At 27.1% G+C, this 25,354-nt stretch overlaps 2 protein-coding genes across 5 annotated transcripts in view; one reads left to right on the forward strand and one right to left on the reverse strand.

Moving 5' to 3' along the window:
* Nucleotides 1–395: 395 nt before the first annotated feature.
* On the reverse strand, nucleotides 396–11,386 carry LOC107438726 (sarcalumenin). Of its 2 annotated transcripts, XM_087159360.1 has the most exons (7): nucleotides 11,227–11,386; nucleotides 10,426–10,644; nucleotides 8,657–8,773; nucleotides 6,799–6,971; nucleotides 5,344–5,535; nucleotides 3,026–3,301; nucleotides 396–640 (listed from the first exon to the last, which is right to left on the reverse strand). In XM_087159360.1, exons 1-7 carry the CDS (start codon nucleotides 11,282–11,284, stop codon nucleotides 527–529), a joined length of 1,149 nt encoding a protein of 382 aa, XP_087015486.1. In that variant the 5' UTR covers nucleotides 11,285–11,386; the 3' UTR covers nucleotides 396–526. The 2 variants fall into 2 exon arrangements, with proteins under 2 accessions (XP_087015486.1, XP_015906551.2); XM_016051065.4 differs by lacking the exon at nucleotides 396–640 and having other exon boundaries at nucleotides 1,186–3,301.
* A 226-nt stretch (nucleotides 11,387–11,612) lies between these two features.
* LOC107438725 (golgin subfamily A member 2) overlaps nucleotides 11,613–25,354 on the forward strand; it is a 29,311-nt gene continuing 15,569 nt past the window's right edge. Inside the window, exons 1-11 of one of the 3 annotated variants that reach the window (XM_043042415.3) lie at nucleotides 11,613–11,868; nucleotides 14,407–14,547; nucleotides 16,400–16,449; nucleotides 18,013–18,129; nucleotides 18,599–18,812; nucleotides 20,065–20,260; nucleotides 21,219–21,325; nucleotides 21,969–22,027; nucleotides 22,130–22,190; nucleotides 23,588–23,755; nucleotides 24,805–24,912. In XM_043042415.3, the coding sequence (XP_042898349.2) occupies nucleotides 11,818–11,868; nucleotides 14,407–14,547; nucleotides 16,400–16,449; nucleotides 18,013–18,129; nucleotides 18,599–18,812; nucleotides 20,065–20,260; nucleotides 21,219–21,325; nucleotides 21,969–22,027; nucleotides 22,130–22,190; nucleotides 23,588–23,755; nucleotides 24,805–24,912 (1,272 nt within the window). In that variant the 5' untranslated portion in view covers nucleotides 11,613–11,817. Of the gene's footprint in view, nucleotides 11,869–11,977; nucleotides 12,188–14,406; nucleotides 14,548–16,399; nucleotides 16,450–18,012; nucleotides 18,130–18,598; nucleotides 18,813–20,064; nucleotides 20,261–21,218; nucleotides 21,326–21,968; nucleotides 22,028–22,129; nucleotides 22,191–23,587; nucleotides 23,756–24,804; nucleotides 24,913–25,354 lie in introns of those variants that run through there. The other 2 variants (XM_071179896.2, XM_043042458.3) reach the window with 2 other exon arrangements.

Genomic DNA, 25,354 nt, shown 5'->3' on the forward strand with positions numbered 1-25,354 from the left:
TTTTCTTCATCCAATTGGATTTGTAACTTACATTGTCCATTAAGATAGGAATTAAAATGAAACATTTTATCTGATAATAAAAAAAAGATTGGCAATCTCAGTCACAAAATAGTGTTATAAATCATTATTCCCATAGCAATAACTTTATTACTAAATAAAATGTTGGAACAAAAAAGTAATTATAGCTATCATGCAACTTTTCTTAAAAGTATACAGTTATTCCAACATAATTACTATCTTGTAACTTAAAATGTTGTATAATTAAATGCAGGATATCTCCCAAAAGTCAAGAAATATATTTATTTTAAAAAGGACAAATTGATGATGTCAATAAAACATTTTAATAACTTCCAGAGTTCTTTTAATGAGCACCTAAACATTTCCCCCTACAACTTTCTCCATATCAGGTACACCCAATAAAAAGCCTCAAAATAAACTTTCTTCAAAGTAACAGTCAATTTAGGCTATATCTGCACTGTAGCTTGGTTTCAGCAATATTATAATGCTATGTTTCGCCAGGAACTCACTAAAAGACACAGGCATGTTGCTTGAAAATGATCATGCCGCAGAAGCCAGGTAGCAGCAATAATAAAAGAATGACCCTTTTCCTAACATTTCCAAAAATCCATGTAGAAGGCACCTATATAAAAAAGGCAGTTACAGCAGCATCGGTGGTCCTTTTTTTATACTTTATAACCGTCGTTGAACAGCCAACCCAATTTTATGGGCTTACGACTACTAATGTTCAACTCCGTAGCCTTGTAATTTTGAACCCAATCCAGAAGACAAGGGAACTCCAGGATCGAGTATTGGGAGAAATTTATCTTCGTGGAGGACTTTTTGATGGAGCTAACCCGCATTTGCGTTACATGGAGAGGAAGACTACGAGAACCTCCCACGGTTAGCCTGATGGCAAGGGAACTCTAACCCATGATCCGTCCACCACTGAGGATATTTCACGTCACCACTGTGGTCGGTGCAAGCCGGATGCGGAATTTGTATCGACTGGGATTTGAACCCGGTTCGACTCATCGGAAGGCCAACGTTTTTCCCCTGAGCCATCGCGGCGCAGATGGTCCTTTTTTGAAATAAAAACTCTTTTAACCACACCATTGTAGATCTATTACATTGAAAAAGACAATATACATTGTTTCCATTTTGGAGTTGCTCGCCCACACCTTCTTCAGTTTTGGAAGCACCAAGTGTGCAACTCGCACTTTGGCACCTCATCTCTGAGTCATACTCAAATATCTTTTAGTCACGTTTTGTGCTGAACTCGATCGTCCAATTATGATTTTTAAAAAGCATTAATAGCCAACCAGTCTGAGCAACCAGTCTTGTGACTAATCGGTGTGAGGTTAAAAAAATTATATTTCATGACTTTCAGCATTATTGTTAATAACCTTGCATTATTGTTTATATAAATTAATGCTTTTATTTTTAAGAAAATCAAAATAATAAATAGAATAACAAATATTTATTTATGTTTAGATTACTGTAAAACATTGTAATAAGTGAGTAATAATATTTGTTTTTAAGATGATTCATATATCTTCCAGTAATAAGATTTCTAGTGAAGATAAAGCTATAGTTCTACCAGCATATTTAATAGCAATTTACAGTGATTATGCTCAGCACAATTCAATGCTTACCTTTAAAGGTGTTTTTTGTTAAAAATTGATTAACAAGAGAATTAAAGTGATTTTAAATTCTTTGAAGCATTCAAAAAGCAAGTGAATCAATAACGTTCTATCCAGGCAGTATTATCAATTAAAGTTCTTTGTATATAAATGCTACATCTAAATGTTAAGTTTTAATTAATTTACCAATGAAATAATTTAAAAAATTACGAAAAGTCAAAACGATTTTTCACCCTAGACAGTGATAGAGATCTAGAAAATGGAAAAATATTTATAGGTTAAACGTAACAATAAGAAAGATCTGTATTATTTATTCACCAGATCTATTTCCTAATTATTAACTCACATAAAAAAAAAAGAAACCCCTAAAAGGAAACCATTAATGAAATAAAATGTTAATTCCAATTCTAAGCTTGGAAATTGGTTTAAAAAATATCAAAAGAATTAAAGTTTCATTTCAACTAAAAAGTATAGATATAAAAACTAAACATTTACAAGCTTATGCTTGTACTGACTATATTCAAAATTAATTAAACAAAAACAGAACATATAGTTTGCTGTATTGTGCTTCGAACACCAAAAATTTTTTTTTCACTAACTTTAAAATTTAGCAATAGATTTTGTCAACAGATGGCATTTCTAACTGGAAAAATTATAGAAGAATGTTTTTTGTTTCATGTCTGGTTATTCCACTTGAAAAATTTGTTCTGGCAGCTAAAATGTTTACACATTTGATCACACTATAGACAGCATCACGTTGTTATTGCAAATAGTAGATTATTGGAAAAACTCTGTTTTACAGCTTTCGCAATTAGCAGTAACATCTGTTGATAAATTTTGGTATTAATTTTTTAAACTTAGAAAGAGTATCTAGTTTTCTATACAGAATACAACAAACCATAAATCTCCATCTATTTTTCTTTAACTGATTTTTTAAACTGTCGGTCAATTTTTGGATACTCACTATTTTATTCACAGCTTTTTGAATATTACAATAAGCAGTTAAATTACACACTTTTGCAGCTTTGTTGCTCATAGCACAAAAAGAGTGAATGCACTGCTTCAACCTGTTTAACAAGGGCAGGCAGTTCCTCATAAATAACTTTCTCAATAGCATCTAGGAGACATGAGGAAACAAACCCACATTGTTTTGATAATGAAATAAAACTATCCATAGAATGTAAGGTAAAAAAATATTCATAATAATAATCATCCAACAAGTCCTTCTCGCTAACATCTTTGTAAGATAGCACTTTTTGACGTATTTTATAACTACCAGGATGCTCAGCAATAGATTGAGCAATATCATTAGAACTTTGAAAAAATGATCTATGTTGAGAGAGAGTTGCTACATACTTATCTATCATAAGAGCGTGGTTTCTTACCAATATTGCATGCCTCCGAAGAAACGCAATTTTGTTCTGTAGTCTGTTGGCCATTACTTCATTAATATCCCTAAGCAAAGATTCTTCATCAAGAATAAACATATCTTGGTACTCTTTTGACATACTCTGAAATGGTTTGGACCAAAATGAGCTAACATATACTTTTGGTGGCTCAGTGATATTGATCAATGGTGAAAGATTCCAAAATAGACTTCCATAAACACGGAGCAGTTCTTGAGAGTTAATGGTGTCTGCTTTATTTAAAACTATTCTAACCTAAATGAAATCATAAATATGTATTTTTAAAGCTGCTAAAACATGCTTAAACAAATCTTTAATGAATGAGAAAATAAACATAGAATTTACTTAAATCATAACAATAAAGCTGAGATATAAGAGAAACCCGAAAAGTTTTGCCGAAATGAATTTTAAATATTGATATAATTAACAATTCTAAATAAATTTCGGAAAACTAGTTTAAGATTTGATTAGATAAAGAAAAATAAAAAGTCAAGTTTGTTTTAACTTTTAAATGTTTATCTTATTTCAAAATGGAATACAAAAATTTTCATTCGTTATGTTAGTTTCAAAATGTTTGACTTGGTTTTGCTCTCAAAACAAAACAACAACAAAAAAAAACATGTTAATTATGATCATCATGAAATCTCAGTTTATCATAAATTGTTCTTAGTGATTCGATGATTGTAATGTTTCTACATTTAATGCTCCAAAGTGTACAATAACAAAATGCTATTCAATTCAACTATTTATTAACTGAAATAAATATAAAAATGTTTTTTAAATAATATACTACAGGATTTTTTAAATATTTATGCTTTACATAACCTCTAAAAACTAACTTGTATTTGGTATACTACCCATTTTTTTTCTCAAGAAAACATAGTTGAATCATGTCTAATGGTTATACTTTGATCAACTTTTTATTTTCTTTTTTGTATGCATATTCTACATTTTTAAAGAAAGAAAAAACTTTCATAAGGATATTCTGAAAAAAGCACTTTGAAAAACACAGACTTTTAGCACTCTTATATTTTCAGTAAGTGGCTGGGTGGCGCAGTTGGTTTGTCGTCGGCCTTCTGAGCCCAAGTCTGCGGGTTCGAGCCCCGGCCCAGACACCGGATTCTCGGGATGCAGAAAATCCTCAGCGGCCATGACGTATGATTATGCGGCATGTAAAAGATCCCTGGAGTGCCTTATTGGTTCTTGGCATTTCCGGCAAAATTAAATTCTTAGTGCACTTTAGCATCCAAATAGAGTCTCGGTGCTGCCATCTAGTGTGGCAGAAATTAGACGTCCAAATTAACATGACCAACTAACGGTATCTCACCCATTGTGGTGGTCCTGAAAGAGTGGATACCACCTCTAGAGAACGCACTAGGTCTGCTCATCGGCAAGACCGACTGTGCAGCTCATTGGGAAAAAAATTATATTTTCAGTATACTGTTTTATTAGCACAGTTAAATTTTCAGCTTCAGAAAGACACAGATAGTATTATAGATTATTTACTTTAAATTTTTCAGACACTTGTCCCAAAGTTATCCCAAAGTAAAATTTATATATTTTTTAAATGAAGTTTTTAATTTTTTTATTACCTATTATTAAAAAAAATTATAGTTATGATAACATTTTGTAATAAACTAAAACTAATTTTTTATTAGTTATGAAAATGAATTAACAACAGAATTTTTCTATCCCTGCATATATCTACTTCTAAATATAGTAAATGCTAAAAAATAGATGCACTTGGAATAATTTTGAGCAGTCTGTAAGCCTTAAATCATCTTTATTGTTATGTATATATTTCTGCAGCAAGAAATTAAGAAAAATATTGTTCAGCTAGTTTTACAATAAATTTAAAAGGATTAATTTATTCTGATCTTTTTAAATAACTATAAAAATGATGAGATTATCTTATTCTATTTGAATTCAAACTCAATAACCTAATTACTCTTCTTAAAATTATAAATTGCAATATTAAGAAAATGTTTTAAGTTTATAATGTAAAAGAAATTATAATTTGTAAAACTATTTTAATTAAATTTGATTGCATTTTCATTTAACTTTAACCAATGAGTTCATTTAGTTTTTTAATTTAACTCTGAACACATGATAGGAATTATTTTCAACCTTGAATCCTGAGAAGATTTAAAACAATTGGAGGACTTTAATCAATTTGAATTAAAAAGGAAGATATAAAGTAGCAGAGTTATTATTTTATTCTGGATTGAATTTAATTAATTCCACTGATCCTTAAAAAATGATGAAGTTAAAAAAAAAATAACATTAATTTATTATACCTTTGCTTCATAGCCTTTCAATTGCAGGAATATTTCTTCTAATTCAGCTCCAATATCCATTTTGAAAGGATCAAACACAAGGAAAATTAGATCTGACCTATCAATAAACCATCGACAAATCTCAATAAATGGATAACCTCTTTCTTGTTGCTTTTTGTTTTCAATAACACCTGGTGTATCAATAAAATTCACCTATAGATAAAACATTTCTCAGAATACAATTGGTATGAGAGAAAAACTTTTTTGGACATACAATATAAATACATGAATCTAAAAGTGCTTTATAATAATACAAATAAATAATTGACAATTGAGAACTGCAACTATGTTGTACAACCCATCTTCCAATCTTAACATCATAATAAGTTTTAAATAATATATCAATCAAATTTTTTAACTGCCTATCTGTTACCCTCATGGAAGTACTTTGATTAAATTTTAACTATTTTTCGATTTTATTGAACTATTTTATTGATATTGCCTTATGTCATTATTATTTTATGATATTGCCATATCTTTGTGTATTGAATTTTTATAAAAATTTAAATTTTGTCTGGCAGTCATAAATCACACAAATCACTGTAAGTATGAGTCCATGACATTTCAGCATAGTAGGCAGCAGAACTAAGAAAACAATTTTCATCTCTGTTGTGAGATAAGATAGAAAACTTATCTCAAATGTTCTATTAAGGAGTACATCTTTTGAGCCATTACTTTAGTATTGCATAACATACATATGCTATTGCTCAAAAATGGCAAGCTCCATCAACAATGATTGGTATGACAATATGCGGTACTGTTTATATTTAAAATTTCTGCAGCTATTTCAGAAAGGATCAAAAATAAGTCTAAATAATTACTTTTTATCTAAGTTTTTATTTCTATAAGAATACAAAGTAATTCTAAATAAATACTTAATGCATAAATAATTATTCATCATATTTAAATTGTTACTTAAGACAACCTAACAGAATGAATCGAAACAAATAAAGGTTTAAGTAATTTTTTAACACTACTTAAAAACATACTTCTGTAGTTTGTGTGATTTAATGACTGTTAGACAGAGATAGTTGAGACAATAGAAAAAATTATTAATAATTACAGATAGACAATAATAACAATAGATAGACATGAGTTAATGCTACCACATAAAAGAAATATATATATAGATAATAAGCTAACAAATTTTATTTTTTCATTATATCACTAAGTATGTAACATACTATAGTTTGTGGAATGACTTCTTTTAATTGTTTCAGGGGCTAAATAAAAGAACATTACATTTTCTGTATTTTTTCCAATTAAAAATTATTTTTGAATAACTTTTAGAATAATTATTTCATGAATATATTTTAATCTATTATTAAATATATATTACCATTTTATGAGCAAAATAAGTATTTGTTTACCAAAGTCTAAAAAATATTAGTTGAAATAAAATTTAATAACACTTGCCAATTTTAAAATTTGATTTGGGATTTGCAAACTTTTTAATCTTTCAAGAAGAGGTTGGCCGTATTTTTCTAAAGATGAAAAACTTTTCTCCATAACCAAAATTTTTCCATCAACAGTTTTTGGTTCTTCACTATAATTCAACATAATAAAATCAGAAGTAGTTGGCTGAGCCCCTAAAAATGCAATATATTACAAATTTAATATGTTGATATTACAGAAACATATTGCCAACAAAATTATTAATTAAAATACATAAAGCTATAAAACGTGAAAGAAAAAATTATATTGCTAGTATTGGCACTTAAGTTTTGAATATAATTTTTAATAATAACAACTTAAGAAAACTTGTTTGAGTTCACTATCTTGCAAAAAAAGAAACATAAAATTAAAATGGTACAGCTACACAGTTCTAATGAGGGTCACGTCTCAGAAGTGTTTTGAGCAAAAATAATTTAGGTACTCCTTCAAAAATAATGAATTATTTAAAAACAATTTTTTCCATGAAGGGTATAATTAATATTATTTACATAAATAAAAATTTCAAACTAGTGTTTTCAAAAAATTGTGCCAAATAAAACTTTCTATTGCAAATAACAAAATTGCATAGATAATTACTTTCTTCTTATTTTTTAAAACAAGAATGCACAAACAAAAATTATATTCTATTTTACTTTGATCCTTTTAAAAGTTTCTTACATTTAACTGATCAATCAATTTAACTTGTGCCATTATCAAAGAAAAGTAATTCAAAATGTCATGATAAATTTGATCTTATAAAAATACTAGTACCAGACATTCCTATTTACTTGTTGCACATTATAAAAGTAATATATACAATCCAGATCAGAGTATAGAGTTAAAAAAAATGTAGAGTTTAAGATTAAAAAGAAATTATGTCCTTGTTCAAGGGATAAAGCCATTAGGATAAAGCATTAAACTTCCCATGACGCTGCATAATCATATAGATTTTGCTTTCAAATGTTATTTTATTTTTATTTTAAATTTTCATTGCAAAATTTTATATGAAATTAAAATTTTTATATCAAAATTTTTATTTTAAAATGTATTCAACATACAAAATAAGTATGATGAAAAAAATTTTTAAATGATAAATACTGGGACTAAGCTCCAAGGAACTTTCCTAAAAAAAGTATGTATAAATCCTTATTTACTAAATAATTTTCAAGATTCTGAGATCCTTTGACAAAGCTACTAGAGGGTATTGTGGGAACATTACAGTTGCCAAAGGTTACACCTATACTAAAAAGTTTTTACCCAAAACAGAAATTAAAATATAAATAATTAAAAATAAAAGAAAATTTTTAAATAAATTAAAAATAAATATATAACATAGTAAAAAAATAATGAATGAATTACTTTTAATGTTCTCCAAAACATTTTTAGAAGGGGGGCCCACCCTGCCTGCTCTTTCACAGAAGTAAATGTACCCTCCTTGCCCTTTTTTCGAAAATGCTGCCTTTCTTTTTAATTAGAAAAAAAAAACTCTTTTTATTCTAAGAAAAGAGGCAGCAGTAACAGAAACCTGGAACTTCAGATTACCATAACTAATAGAAATTATCTTTAGGCTAAGTCAATATTAAATACTATTATTTCTCATATTTATTTGAGTATTTTTATTTCTATTTTGAAGGGCATTAATCTAGCTAGATATACTTAATATATTTAGTAAGATTCAAAATTGAAGGTGCTCTTTTTTTTTGAAAAGCCCCCTGCCCTTTTTTATTTTTAAGGAGATCTCTGTTACTTTTACATATTCATGATCAACTATTTATTCACTATTAACTTCCTAAAATTATTAAAATTTACAAAAAGCATAATAAATAGAGAGAAATTTTACCAGCATCTAATGAAAATGAAGAATTCTCAATTCCCAAAATGTAATTAATCAGAGTAGATTTTCCAGTACTCCAAGGTCCAAGAAGTAAAATCATAGGTAAAGAAAATATTTCACCTTCTGAAAAATAGCAACAAAAAAAAGCTTTAATTATGTAAGATATTTTTAATAAATGCAATAGCCCTTAATTATATTGAACTTGTCGGGGATCAATACAAATGTATGATAGATTTCAATGATTAACATAATAAAAGTTATTGTAAAATAATAAAACAAATCATTTTATTTTATTAAAAAAAAACTTACTTTCTACAACCTAATATAATCAACTTTTTAAGAATATTTCCTTCTCTTTATACAATCATCAGTGCCGTTAATAGACATAAAAGATGGTCGATGGTTAAGAATCTTAATTTTTACTCTCCGGAAGAAATAGTAAAACTCTTGTACACGTGTAATACAGAAGGAAAATTCTGGCACTTTAGTGTACTCTTTTAGTGAAAAAATAAATACAGTCGGACCTTTATTTAACGAAGTCACTAAATCCCGATAATTAGTTCGTTATCTGGTAAATTCGTTAAATAGAAAATCACCTTTTAAAATACTTGAACAACACAAAACACGTCTTAAGTTCATAAACACTAGACATAATTAAAATAGCAATTGATGCATTTTTTTCTCTAAACTAGCATCTACTCTTTATTTTATAAATATTAACCATAAAAGAAATCTGCATGGAGAGCAAGAATAGAGCAAAACATTATCCAGTGTTAAACTATCATGCTATATACATTTTCAACTAAAAAAAGGCTAAATATATGTATAAAATCATAGCTGCATTTATTATAAAATTAATTTTAAACATACATTACCACATGCGTTCTTAAGTTTAATTGCTATGGATAAAATCTGTTAATTTGAGCTGAGTTTTTCGTTTGAAATGCAAACAAAGAGGGAAAGGGAATTTACTGCTTTCTCTAAGATAATTTTTAGAGAAAACAGTAATACATTTCATAAACAGTGGCTTCGAAAATTAATTCAAGGTCATTTCCCCCATAAAATGCGTTAACAAGTTTGAAATGCTACGAAATATTTTGGAAAATAGGGAAAGTGGATTTCAATGAACAGTTTGTTACATAGAAAATTCACTTTGCCATTTGGAAGTTATTTTACGAAGAAATTTCACAAATGTTCTCGGTTCCTCGAAAAAATTCGTAATAGAAAAATTCGTAAAAAGGAAGTTCGGTAAATAGAAGTCCGACTGTATATAAATAAAGGTATCATTTGAAAATTTGAAGGGTATAATTTATAGACACCCACAGATAGACAGATTACTACACTTTCTAAAACTTTTTGCACAAACAAAAATTCTTTATTGTCTTGCATACAGTATATCTAAATAAAAAGAAGGGAAATATTCAATCAAATGTGGGTCAAAACAATCCCTAATATCTTGAAGAAATAAATTAAAAACTTGTATGTATACTTTCTGACTTATTTCAAATATGAATATCAATGTATTTAATAATGTGGCACTAATAGTTATAATTACTAATTTATTATTAAAATAGAATGCACAAGTCTAGCCAAATTTATTATTTTTGAAAATCGTACAATATATACCATTTCAATTGAAAATTTGCAAAAGTATTATATTCAGATTTGCTGAATATACTATAATACACTATAATAAAACTTTTATTGGATTGAGGTTTGATGGAATCAATGGTATTTCTTTGAGAAGAGTGGATTATTACTTGAAAATTACTTACCATTCATCACATGATGCTTTAAATCATTGAAATTATAGGCTACTTCTAGAGGCTTAATTGAATTCATGTATACTTCAATGAGTTTCTCAAGAGTGTTCTTAGTTAAATCATTACCATAGACATCTTGAATATTTTTGATATTAAAAGCATGCTCAAAATGGCTTCTATCCCTAATAGTATTTGATGCAGTACTACTTTTATCTGAAGATTTGAAAGAGCCTGTAATAAAACAAATAAATTAAAAATATGAATGAAAATAATTTTTTTCAAATAATAGGCCATACATTTAAGGCAATAAGTATGCTAATAAAAAATAATAATAATCAAATAAATATAATTTATTTACATGTAATTCCTATAATATAAAATGCATAGAAGAAGCCAGCCAGCACCAGCCAGCATAGTACCAGCATTTAGAAATATTAGCGAAAATCAGATAATAAACAACTTACTATAAACAAATGCTCAATTAAAGTCAATAATAGAATAGCGGTACTGTTTCTGGAACATCTTAACAATATCTCATTTTTTTAAGAAACATCTTAACCTTAACTGTAAATATCTAAACTTACCTACAATAACTAATTTATCAGGTTTTAATTCAACGAAATATTAGCCTAAAATAGTACCAGCAAGAATACAGTACCAGCTCTTGGGCAGTTTTAAATATCATTATTTTAGATCGCTTTTAAATTCCATTTAATAAAACATATCCTTAAAATCAATAAAATATAGTATCAAATTAATAAAATATAGTAATTAAATAAAATTAATAACAATCGTATTAAATAGCAAAAATACCTAGAGCTTCAGTATAAAAAACAGCAACATTTATTAGACAAAAGTAAAAGATCACCATTTTTTAATTATTTAAAAGAAATTAAATAAAACCAATTTCATAATATAAACTGCATTAGCAGACAAGTTTGTTTACACCGGGAGGACGTCGATACAATGACAATCACAGTTAACGAATCTAATTAATCTTCTGAAACTGCGAATGAATTTTTTGGTTGGATTGTTTGAAACAAACCAATCACTTGGAATAAATAGGTGTGACTGAAACAATTAGTTAAATTCATGGATCACTATTTTAATTGGGTAGCTATTTCTTGTCTTGCTGCTAATTTATATACATGAAAAATTAAAAAATGCGCGACTCAAATGCAGAATCAAACCAACATATTGTATTATTTTTGAAAGATTTGAACTCAATTGAATCACATCAGTTACTAAAAATAGGTATTAACTTATGGAAATCCTCAAACTGTTTTAAAAATATTACTTAATTTGGCAGTTAATCTCAATTAAAATTAATTTAAAAGATATGGGTTAACTAGTTTCTGTTTACCTTTTCTGCTCAATGGATATGCGCAATTTGAGTTTGTCAACATGGCAGATGAAATTAGTAGGGAAGAAAAATTAGCTGCTGGTTTAAAAAAGGTATTTATTTAAATACAAATATGTTATTTCCTTAAAATTGTTATCAAATATATGAAAAATATGTAACATATGGGTTGAAATGAATTTTTCACCTGACGATGTAGAAAATGCGCAAAAACCTGACGTGTAACAAAATGATAAGACACCGCTTAGACATATTTTTAAATTATCAAGAATCAAATATTTCTGACTTCATGCTTATCATACCATTTGTTTGAACTCTAATTACTCTCTCAATTACTAAGTTTCTTTGAAAAGTGTTTATTTTAAAAGTACTATGTATGTCCCTCGATAAAAAACAAGGAAGTAACGTTAATAGGTATTAATTGATATATGTTTATATGTCTAAAGTTAACGTGTTGAGTAAATCATCTAGCACTCTTAACAAAACAACATATTTTTTTGTTAGTTTACGGGGCTGACCTTATTAATTAAAGATTTTGAAACGATAAGTAAAGTTCCTATAGTATGGTGATACATTTTTAATCATTGGTATGTTACTTATCACCTTTCAGTGATAAAAAATAATTTTGCTTGGATAAATCGACTTTTTATTTTACCGCGTTTTTTAATTTATAAGTGCAAGATTAATTTTTCGTTGTCATAGAAATAAAAGCAAATAGTGAAAACTGAAATTTGCAATTTAAAGTACATTTGTGTGTCCGATTTTGTAACTTCAAACAATGTTTGTGCTAATTAATCTATTATTTAGCAATCGCAGGAACATGGACGCCGTTGGGGTGGAGAGATTATTTTTATATGTCCACTTAAAAGATTAGAAATCTCATTAAGTACCCCTCAATATGTCATTTAATTAAAGAATGAATTATTATTTTCATGAATTATCATTGATTTAAGTTTAGCAAAGTTAAAAACAGAAAGGTAGTAAATATATAATAAATCTTTTTGGAAATATTTAGCAACTAAGAATTTTTTTTTAGTGAAATTTAGAAAACTATTGTGATAGTATTTTATTTTATTCCCCTCCAAAATTGGACCTCTCTGACACCCATATTTAGGAAGATCTGTTTCTTGAATTATTATTATTATTGCAGAGCTTAAGATAAACTGTATTCATATATTCAGGGTGTTCTGTTTTTTTTTTTTATTTATTTAAATTTTATGCACCGCATTAAAAAGAAATAGAGCAGGATGTGTTTAGAGCTATTAATAAAGTAAGTTCTTCAAAATGGTGATACTTTCTCATTACTTGCATTATACTGGTCATGGAATTTCTACTTGTCATTGACAATCAAATTCTTCCAGCTTGTATGTTTCAGCTTTTAAAATTTTGAATTTAATTATGTGCGCTTAAATTGAAAGACCCTTGTGACCACTGTGAAAGGATCCTTGAAAATCAAGTGACAAAAGAAAAAATAAATAAATAAATAGATTCAAAAGAGAAAAAATTGCTTATTTACTCATTTTTCACCTACAAAATCCTTGCTTCTGAAAACAATTAAATCTTTGGATGACCTTATTTTAATTATTGCCTTATTGCAATCAATATGTTTTGTTTTATAAGTCTCCACATTCTTTTATGGTAGGTTTTTGTCAATAAACATTTTAAAATTGTTCATGCATTTAATAAATGTGAAATGGGGTCAAGCAAAAACTTTAATCCAGTTTCTTTAGATCTGAAATTTCATGTCCTGGCCTAATGCGCGTGAGTGTTTAAAATATATAAGAATATTCCTTTTTTTCCACCTTAACTTGTATCGACAGTTTTTTATTATTGCTTAGTTAGTCAAATATTTTATTGCACTTTAAATTTCACTTATCACACTTTTAATGTTTACATGAATAATGTTTAAAATTTTGATTAATGTATAAATATTTTTCAAATAATATACTTCACATTAAATATTTTAGTTTGTGTTTAACAGATTACCTAACTAATGAGTTAAAATGCATTGGTTCATAGATGCAAAAGTCATTTTATGATTTTTAATAATTTGTACAGCCTCTTAGACTTGTACCACCATTTCTTATTTTTAATCTAAATAATCAAGTGCATTTCTAATAACCTTTCTGTGTTATTGTTGTGTTATTTCAAACCATGAAAGTAGGTGCCTTTATTAAATTTAAAATAGTCTAATAATTTTAATTCTAATAATGGAAAAGTAGTAATAACTGGGGAAAATTTAAAAAGTAGTTTCAAATGTTTTATAAGACTGTTGGAAATTTTGAAGATTTCAATTTCTCTTAAATTTTTGGAATTAAGTTCGTAAATTTTAAAGTCTTGATATATTTCTTTTAAGTTTGTTCAAATCTTAAAATTGTCATCCTGAATAAGGATGAGTGCAATTTAATATTATGGTTTATTATTATTTCTTTTGCTTACAAATTTTCCTTTATATATTAATTGTGTTATTAATGAAATCAATCAATGTTGCTCAAATAAATAATATATTTTTTACTATCCTTCTTGTGCTAATTTCTGGATACTTGACGCTGATTTTATTCGTTATTAGTTTAACGTAATAACATGTTGCATTTTAAAAAATGTTTTCTAATTATTTAATTTCTTTTTTATAGTTAAAACAGTTTCAGCAGCAACGATCTTCTAAATCGAAAACTGCACGAAGGAAATCGCCTCTTCAAAACGATTCCCCAGAAGCTGGAAATTCATCACTAAGCACGCCAAGAAAATTATCTGCTGATAGTTCCATAGAAAAGGTAAACTTAAATGTTCATGAGAAGTTTTCATTTTTGACACCTCTGCCAAAGTAATTCCTTAACTTTGGTAACAATCAGGCAATTGCACATGGACCACAATAAAAAAAGAAACACAGAATCTCAAAAGGTAAAACTCATGACCACTCCTGAGCAAGCCATTTATATTTTCTTATAAAATTGATTCTAAGTACATCAATTAGGTAATTATATTTGAAGTCTTGCTGATTTCAAATGGTGTTAACAGGTGCAGATATGAAAGTATACTCCTTCCATCAGATTGAAGGAATTTCTTCGAATTTTTTTTAAAGAGAAGAATGATAGAGGGGAAAATAACAATATAACAGACATATACAATTAAAATAATTACCAAAGTATCATAGTGATACAACTTAGTGAGCATATTTAAAAATATAGATTAGTTTTCACTGATTTATATAGCAGTTTTTTTTTTGTGGCAAACAAAACAATTTCTTTAAAATAATTAAATTGAATAAAAATACATGTCAGCTATAAATAGTAAAAACACTTTAAACAGGGTGCATAGCGTTTGTAAAAAGTACTTAAAGGTGCTTTTTTGGGGATTTCGTTTTTAAAAGCTTTTAAAGGTGCTTTTTTCAGCTGGTGTTTTTAAAATGTGCTTTTTTTTTTCGAATAATTTTTTTTCCCCTGCAGTGATATCTGGTGGATCCCATGCATTTCACAAAAAATGGGGAGTTTACTACGTGATCATTCACGTGGACTTCATGTCGTACCCACGTTATGGCTTAAGCATGCGCGCACACTTGAAACCAAAACCCGAGTGCTCCAATTCGGATAGAGAATATCAGATCCTTATGAAATGGTTTTCTTTTTAATTTGGTTTAATTTTTTTCTTGTTTATTTTATTTTACTAACACTTTTTTTGACATAGGGGTAAGGGTACTTTTGTTCTGAGTTCAGGCTCAAGCTGAATTCACTCGGTGATGTGGGAAAGTACTGATTGTTTCGATTTACGCCCGTTTCTTTTTGGGTTTTTTTTAACGCTAAAACTGTTTATAAAAAGTTTTTTTTTTCAATAATATCATTGATTGAATATGAATTTTTTGAGTGCTTGAAAATTTTTGTAAAGTGCTTGAAAAGTTTTTAAAAAGTGCTTATTTTTGATTCAAAGATTTGGCTACGCACCCTGTTAAATTTCCATTATAGATATTTATTTCTAAACTCATATTTATTTTTTAAATAAACCAGAAACTGTTACAATTTTCATTCTTTTTGATGAAATTTTGTAAAGTTCAGCAAAATATACTCCATTCGATGTGAAACCTAACTTTGATAGCCATGAAAATTAAAAACTTAGCTTGACTGTTATTTTTTTTCTAAATTTAAACTCACAGACAAATGAAATATTTTGAAAGGATATTTTTGAAAATTTAAATCTGCTCCAAATTATAAGCATTACGTTGCAAATCATCAGGGAAACATTGGATTTGCCTTTGAATTATCCCTAAGGACAGAATCATTCGTTTAATTTGAGGGGCTATTGAAAAAATATTATTAATGTTAAATATTTTCTTCTTTTTTCTTTTCTTTTTTTTCTTTTTATTTTTTGATGCCCTGAAGAGCACTTGAAATTATATATTAATAATTTTAAAAAAAATCCATAAATACAAAAAAGAATGAATTCTGATATGACCTCCCACCATTTTTAACAATTAAAATTTTTTAGTATCACATAAAATTTACAATGGATTGAATATGTTTTGGATTGTTGTTGTTTATGTTTACAAATAAATTTCTTACTAATAACTTACACTGATTTTATTTATGATAGATAATAACTTTTTTCTTACGAAGTTATAAAAATATTTTCCAGGTGCCTTTATGTAAAACCACTAGCACAGATTTTGAGCAAACAAAAAATAAGTAAGTGTTTCGCTTTCAGTTTCTCCTATAAAAATATATGTACTTATATTCATTAAATATTGAAATGATAATATTTATCATTATCCTTCAAATTTTTATTTTCATATTTTATTTACTTTTGCTGTTTGTAAAATTTATAGATTATATTAATATGTATAACAAATACCAGGTTATTAGGTATATAAAAAATATTGATAAAAGAGATTATTTATTTTTACTAAAAACTGTTTTTTACAGTCTATAAAAATTGTCTAATTTTTTATAATTTGACTTTGGATGTAATCCCCCTGAAATTTAATTGCTATTATTCATTTATGGAAAAAATTTATCTTTAAACCGAATATGATTTGGTAAATGTTTGAAAAATTCAGTAATCAAAAATGCTTATTTCAGTCATTTACTTTTATGAAGCTTTCATTTTAGAATATAGATATTTATGATGCAAAACGTTTTGCATTTAAGGATATGATTTATAAGTTTTATTCATTTAGTTTTCTAAAAAAACTTTTTATGATATACTGACCTGGTTTCAGACATTTATGGACCTTAGTAACTTTTCAGAAATTAATTAAAAAACAGTGCATATGGTGTATGCAATTGAATGAGATATTCAATTTAGAATTCTCCTATATGTTTATATTTATATAAACTTTGTTAATTCATAAAGTTATTACTTGAAATGAATAAATTGATGCCTATTTTTAAATTCATCCATCTTTCTGAAATTGTGTTCTGTCTTTGAAAATAATAAATTTAAGTCGAGTTAAATTCAACAAACTTGGTGGAATATTAAATATTTTTTAAAAACAAATAGTTACTGAACAAAATCTATGCAGTTACACAAAATTATTCATGCAAACAAATTCATTGCTGAAATATTTACTTTTCTTATATTTAAAATATTAAGCTGTTATCAAAAATGATTCTCTTTAAAGATAAAGTAAGTTTTTATCAAATCTAAATCATTTATCTACCTTGCAACTAATTGATTTTAGAGAAAATGACAGTGTTTTGAGCAAAGAAGTTATTTTTGACTTTTATACCTATAATTAAAAAAAAAATTTTACTGATTATAATTATCAATTTATTGCGATCAGTTTAAAAATATTATCAGGCATCTACATCTTGTGTTATTAAAATTTTATATTTAATTTAATCAATCAAATTCAACTATAAATAAGTATTGCTAAATGCTTGTAATTGAAGATGCTAGCAGCTTTTTCTGACATAGCGCAGCATAATAATTGAATTTTCTCAAAAAACTCAGAGGTTTCTCTTTAAAAACTGTGAAACTTTCCCCTCTGCATTGCCACTTACCTTTTAAATATCCCAAGTAAAGATCTAGTAAATTTTCTAAACTGTGACTTGTTATATCCAAATTGCGAGTTTGATACCACATCTTCTTTTTTAAAAATTATGCATAAAATTTGCCGGAGGTTAAAATCAGATAGTAGGTTACACAATACTGATTCTGCTTACTTTTTGTCTTATTTCTGTATGATTATATATTTTTGATCTGTGAAATGTTTTAATTTTTATTGAAATTTTGAATAAAAATTGCAGAAGTTCAAGCATTTCAGTTCTCAATGAAAGTGTTTCTGTCCAAGATATTAATAAATCAGTTCAGAATGAAAACCTTAGTCAAAAGTCTAAGTCAGAACAGCAGCTAAACAATTTAAAGTAGGTTTATCATTTAATATTTGAATGAATATTTTTCCCTTTTGTTTATCTTATCTCTAGAGGATAAAATTTTTATTTCAAAATTTTGTATTTATTTTACATCAACTATCTAGATATTTCTTTAAATATTTAATACATTGTAACTCATAATTTTGATATAAGGGGAAATTAAAATGGTTTATTTTTTAATTTTAAAATTTTTTCTCTATTTTTAAAATTTTTTTAATAAGCTAAGTATTGTCTTAGCATCTACTGATATTTTTTATTTCTGATAAAATGCATTTTTATAGAATTTTAGAAAAGTTTTTTTGTTCTAAAGGGAAAGGATTTCTTCCAGCTAGTTAATAAACACCTTTCATGTTGCACCTTGTGTCTTAGATCAAAGATACTTTGATTTATTTTTAAAAAAAAAATTCAGTGAGTCTTTTAAATTTATTTTACTATTTCTAATAATTTCATTGTTATTTAGAGAGCTGTCCTCAACTGAGAGTCTTCGTCAGATTTCTTTACAAGTTAATGGACTTATGTCTGAAACAGATGCTTTTGTTAATGGTGATATTAGTAGAGAAGAATCCCCAAATATAGAAAGCCAGTCTTTAGAAAAAAGGAATCAAGAGTTAGCTTTATTGGTCAATAATTTGCGGCAATCTAATGATCAACTGCAATTTCAGTTACAGGAATTTGTAAGTATAAACTTGTATTGGGTTTATTTGAAATATATGTATTTTAATAGCTCATGTTATTTAACCTTTATACTATGACATAATTTCTCTATAAAAGTTTTATTCATAATTATTATATCAAGATATTACTTATTGACTTTTTAGGTTTAAAAACAAAAATTAAAATACAATGATTTACAGTCTTTTTTAGCTACATAATTGGAAATAATGAAACCCTAAATGATCACCCTACTTTTAACGGAACCCCAAATCATAAAATAAAGATCTTTAATATTTGTTAACGTAATAACCAAACTTGCAACTATTTTAGTTGAACTACTAATTATTTTGAAAAGAGTTAATCTGTAAAAATGATTCTTTTTTCATTGTTTAATTAGAAGCAGTATTAAAATTAGATTTTTCGTCAGATAATTGAACTCGCAGGGCATCTGATCTAGTTCTAAATTAGTTTTTAGTAAACACATAAACTGAAAATGAACAGAACTTGCAGCATTACAGTTTTCATTAAAATGAAAACAAAAAACTGTTAAAACGTTGGGAAAGGATATCAGGAAAACACATTTCTTTATTGTTGATTTTAGTTTTGTAATTTTGGAATTGGAAAGTTGAATGAGAAATACTAGTGCAACTTATTATATAAATGCGTGTTTTTTATATAATTGATTCAATATGTATCGTTATTTGAATAAAAATATATAATTGCAATATTTTCCCACTGGCATTTTTCTATTTATTTTATTAAATAAATAATAAATAGATTATTGATTAAATATAATTTCAGGTTTCATAAGTCATTTTTAAAAAAAAGTACACAGAATACCTTTTGGGAACCTCTTACAATGTATGAATGCTAGTGAAGATAAGCCTTTGAAATCAGTTACAACTTTTATGCTTAAAGGATTTTAATATTTCAAGATTTTAAAGATTTTGTTTTTAATAGAATCTTATTAATGTATTTTGTTTACATTATTATCTTATTTGTCCAACTATTTAAAACTTTTTTAATTTATCTAAAAAAAAATTTTTATAGCAGTTATATATCTAAGTTTAAGCTAACATGTTGTTTCTATATGAATAATAAAACTATTTTTCTATTTCAAATTATAAATCATTCTTTCAAAAAATTAGTATTTTAATTTCTTGGGTGTCTTTAGTCAACTACTAATTTATGTTTTATGAGCTATTTTTCAATTCTAAATTTTTGTACTTATGGTACTGCTTAAGATATATTGTTTTTCTCTCCACTATACAGAAAGTAAAAAACAAGCGCCTTACCCAATCTTTTGAGCAAGAAAAGCAAGAAGTTTTGGAGAAAGCTCATAAAGAGCAAGTTAGCTTAAAAGATCAACTTAATGTCCATATTCAAACCATAGGTATTCTTGTGGCTGAAAAAACTGAACTTCAATCCACTCTTTCCTTAAACCAACAAACATCAAAACAAAAAGCAGGTATGTCTAATTTTTAATAATAAAATTCCTTAGTCTTTAAATTTTTCTCCAAATTTATAATATTGCATAGAAATTGTTAAAGGACTGTAATAGTAAAGGGTTATAGCCCATGTATGCCATGTATAGCCCTGTGAAACTTTTCTGTGTTAAGTGTAAATGCAATTTTAATTATTGCTTGTGAGTTTTTATTCCTAATTACATAACCTGAAAACGATTCAGATCTTGTAATAACTATATTTATATTATCAGCGCCAGATTGATAAAGTACATTTATTAGTTTTTTTTTCTTAATAATCTTAAAGGGAAAGGCTTAAACTTTTTATACTTTTTATTGCTAAAAAATTTCCTCCTTGTGCAGTGCTACTTTTACAAATTGGAACAGTTATTATTGCTGCATCATCTACTATTTTAAATTCATTCATATTTTAATTCTTTTCTCTAATAGGCAGTTACTTTGTTAGGGTAGATGTACATTATATAAAAATTTTATTTGCTTATTAAATATTGTTGTAAAGCAATATTTAAGCATGCTATTCAAATGAAAGTAGATATTTTTTATTTGTTTATAGAAAATAATAATAGTCAAAATGTTTTTCTGAAAAGCTTTTTATTGGTTTAATAATTTTTTACTTTGGACATAAATTATTTTCTCTTTGACTTTGATTATAAATAAACTTTGTTATAAATAAATAAAAATCCTGAAGTTTTTGCTTAAGAAGTCTTTTTCCCAATCCTGTCTTAGTTTATTAAGTTGAGTGTCAACTAAAAAAATTTGAAATGACATGTTTTAAAATTATATTTTTTTTAGTAATATTAAATGCTTGAATTACTCAGCTCAGTAATTAAAAATGCGATTGCAGTTAGTCAGTTTTCTCAATTCAGGGATGTAGCTTTTTAAGTAATTACTTATATTGCTATATGTATCTTTAAAGCTGTAAACAAATTTGTTTCATTTTAGGAGAAGTAGAAGAGCTATTCGGTAGATTAAGAGCTTCTAGGCAAAGAGCATCAGATCTTGAAAGAGAATTGGCAGCTGTAAATAGTTCATACCAACAATTAGATAAGGTACATTTTTAAACTAATTTTTTGGTTCTTGTGAATAATGCAAGTTTTAAATTAATATTTTTATTAGTCTTAGTTATGCAGGGAATAAAATTGAAAAACTTTTCTAAACACTTAGTCTAATGAGTTAAATAAATGTTTATTTTATTGTGTAACTTAAATAATTAATAACACAAATAAATTTAAATTTCTTAGATCTAAAGAAAAATAATTTCTTATATATTTTGTTAGTTTATTATGATCCTAGAAATATGTTGCTCTTGAAAATAAATAAATTGAATGCTCATAAAAATCTTGAATAAATGAATGCTCTTAAAAATATTTAATGATTCTGTAAAAATAGTTAAAATTGTATTTGCTGAAAATAAAATATGTTCAAATAAATTGCATATGTTGTATTGTATTGCGTAAGGAAATTCATCTTTAAATGAGCATATTTTTTATTGAAATAAATAATGAAATATGTTTTTGTTCTGCATTAAGAATTTAAGACACAAAGTCTTGAGACTGAGTTTGTGAAAAAAATATTGAGATATTTATTAAAATTTTACTATTGACTGTTCTTTAACTTTTCCAAAATTTTGATTGATTCTTAATATCTCTTAATTCTTTGTTTTTATTTTGCTACATGATTTTTATTTTCCAGATTAACAAAGAATCTTCCAAGGAAGTGGACCGATTAAAGTCTGAAATTTATAAATATAGGTAAGAAAATTAGATAATTTTTTCCATGCTGAATCAAAAAAAATATATTCTTATATTTTCTAATAAGAATGCATAATGAAAAATTTTTTTTTGCTATTTCAGTAGGTCGAATGAAGATTTAAGTTCAGCCAATTCAGAATTAAAAGAAAAGTTGAATAAAAAAGTATGACTTATAAATTATTTTTGGTTTGTAATTTCATTTCAATTATGGTTCATTTATTATGTCTGACAGCTATTAAATTCAATTTTTAAAATGTTTTATGGCTATGGGAAACTTGTTGTTTGTATAATTAAAGATATTAGTTTTTTTATTAAAGATAGAAATTTTTATTAATATTTATATTTAATTAATATTTAGTTTTTATTTACCACTAATTCTGGTGAATTTGAAAAGTTCCCTTTAAATCTCTTCCAGTCTTTATATTGTTTTTAAAGAATTTATCTTCTTAATGTAAATACAGGTTCACTGTAACTAAATGACTTAGAAATATTTTTTTTTTCTTTTTTGTACTTACACCATATTTGGTTTATACAGGAATTTGTTATCTTGGGTACAAAATATAATTTTTTGATCAAACAATATCTTATGCTATTTTTTTATATAAATATTGTTTTACTGCTTAAATGATGTTGCATACTCGGGATAACAAGCATAGTGGATATAATCCCAACTGTATAAATGCTCTTAACTTTTTTGCTAGTTATTTCTGTATTTAGTCCAATCAGTTTATATAATAATAAAAAAGAATTTAATTATTAATAATAGCATTTTAGATTACTCAAGTTATAATTACCTTTGAAAACTAGGCTTTACTTATAAAAAAAAGTCCTGTAGTTCAATGAATAAATAAATTTTTTAAAAACTGTAAAACGATGGCATGAACATCTTGCTGAAATTTCATTTAACCGATTCAGCATTGCACTCAACCGGAATAGCCTGGTAGGCAGGTCGCTGGACTCACGTTTTGCAGAATAAGAGTTCGAATTCAACCAGCCGAAGACTCCCTGTGTTGTAAATGGTGACTAGTGCACGTGAAATCTGTCAGGTCACAACATCCTCCATGTTCCCATAACAAATGAAACCTCTGGGGGTACTGAATTGGATATTGATCGATCCTTGGTTCAGGTCAAAATTACGATCTGTGAATAAATGAGTGGGTGTGGCAGAAGTTGAATTCTTGGCCACAGATGGCGCCACTAAAAACAAGAACTATCAGGCGCCTTTTGCCTTAATGACCGACAACAACAACAGTATTGCACTCTGTTTTGGAAAGTGATAAGAAAGATGATACCAACCTTTTTAGTCACCATTCTTTATAGACAATGATTATGGTTATGATTCTTTATGGACATCTGCTCATGCACCCCAGAGCCCAAGGTCAAGAAAACTGAGATGGGCACAGTAGGCCTTGGCCCTCTATGGGCTGTCGCTCCACTGAGTTTAGTTTACATGTTTTTAAGACTTGATATTAATAACTTACTTATGCAACAACAAAAAATACAATTTTATTTTGACTTTGTATATTTGAAAATGAAATAATTTTATTCCAAAAAAAATAGATTCAAGATCTTCAAAGCTTAGAAAAAGAGCTTACGGGTTGTCGAAGCAAATTGTCAGCAGCAGAATCTCATTCACAGCAACTTCCTGACAGTAACACTCCTGAAAATCGAAATCAGTTGGAAGAACTCTTTCAAGAAAAAATAAATCTTGAAAAGAAAGTTTCCTTAGTAAGTATCTTTTATCGTTTTTTATTCATTGTTAAATAGTTAAACTTTTTCAAAATTATTAATTACATGTTGAAAATTGGTTTTCCACTACAAAGTTTGTCTTAAAAGTAATGTCACTGTGTTGATTTATAAAACATGTATTGATGTGATTGTTACAGCACATTAAAATAGTTTCCTCCTTCATCTATAAATCGCTTCTAATGAGATATTGAAGCTGTCTTAATGTATCTTTTCTGGTTCCTTAGTACTAACATGACTAAGAAAATTTGTTCGATAGGCATTGATGAAAATTAAATACTGAGATACGTTCCTCATTGTATAAAAGGAAATATGTACAACTGTCCATTGTATAAAATGTAAGTTTGACTTTGTCAGTTGTCCTAAAAATGTTCTTTCATGGTAGTTATTAAGTGCCGAAACAAGAAGTCTAGAAAAGTCATTTCATAACTTGAGAACAGCTGGAGAACCTTTGGTATCTTTGAATCTATCAGATAAATGGTCTAAAAAAGGACAGCATGGCTAGGCCCTTTGTCATTGACGAAGTTTACAAACAACATCAATGTACAGTTTGGACAATTTGAAATATTTATTCATGCCATCAAACAAACGTTAAAACTACAGTCTGATTTGAAAAATTTAATTACTTGTGTTAAATCTTTGATGGTGGTTGTTATTGATGGCAATCAAGTATGAGCTTTGTTCCTGCATGATCTTTGTGTCACCAGTAGACTTGGCATTCTGATAAACAATCACCACCAAAAGCCTTCTTTTTGATGGAAAATTTTTTCCACTGTGACACTGCTCAGTTTCACACAAAATATGATGTTAATTCATCTTTCGCAGCATGGCAGCTTGCTGGGAAGACAAAAACAAGTTTTACGAAAATGCATGTTTTAAATTCTGAATGGCTGGAGATGACTTGTACCCTTTTTCAGTTACCACTGCTCTGTGCATGCTGAAAGCATTAAAGCTCCAATAAAACCAGTAACATTACCAATCCACCGTATATTTTGATCTACTTATTTCATTTAAACTTTCTTTTTTTTTAGTTAAAAGCATCTGTTGATAAACTTATGAACGAGCGAGATTCAATGGCTGACCAGTATCAACAATATGTTCTTCAATTGAGTGAGAAAGTAGCTTCTTTACAAGATGAGGTAGATTTTTGTTTTTGAAAGTTGTTTTAATCTTTTTATGTCAATTTTTTTATTTTTTATTATTAGTTATCAATAAGATGGCACTTGTTGACTACTGATTGTTTATGTAACAAAATTATTGCTCCATATGTGTGGTATCTTTATAAAGGGCTCATACTTTTCTTGATATTCCTGATTTTCCTGGTAAGAAATATTTTGTCCTGATTTTTAACTTTTTGTCCTGATTTTAGTGTGTGTCCCATTTTCTGAGTACAAATAAAAAAATTTAAAAAATCAAATTGAAAAATCAAAAAATTTAGATTTTTGATCCAACATTTTTTGTTTTAGTTAACAATACTAGTAGAAATCACAAAGTTTGATAGTTCCAATTAAGGAATTGTCTGTTAATTAGTAAGATTCATGCAGGTTTATTGCCATATTTGCATGATTCATTGTTTAAACC

Source organism: Parasteatoda tepidariorum, chromosome 3, assembly GCF_982258835.1.
Source record: "Parasteatoda tepidariorum strain Cologne lab strain chromosome 3, Ptep-v5.0, whole genome shotgun sequence".
Classification (NCBI taxonomy): Eukaryota; Metazoa; Arthropoda; class Arachnida; order Araneae; family Theridiidae; genus Parasteatoda; species Parasteatoda tepidariorum.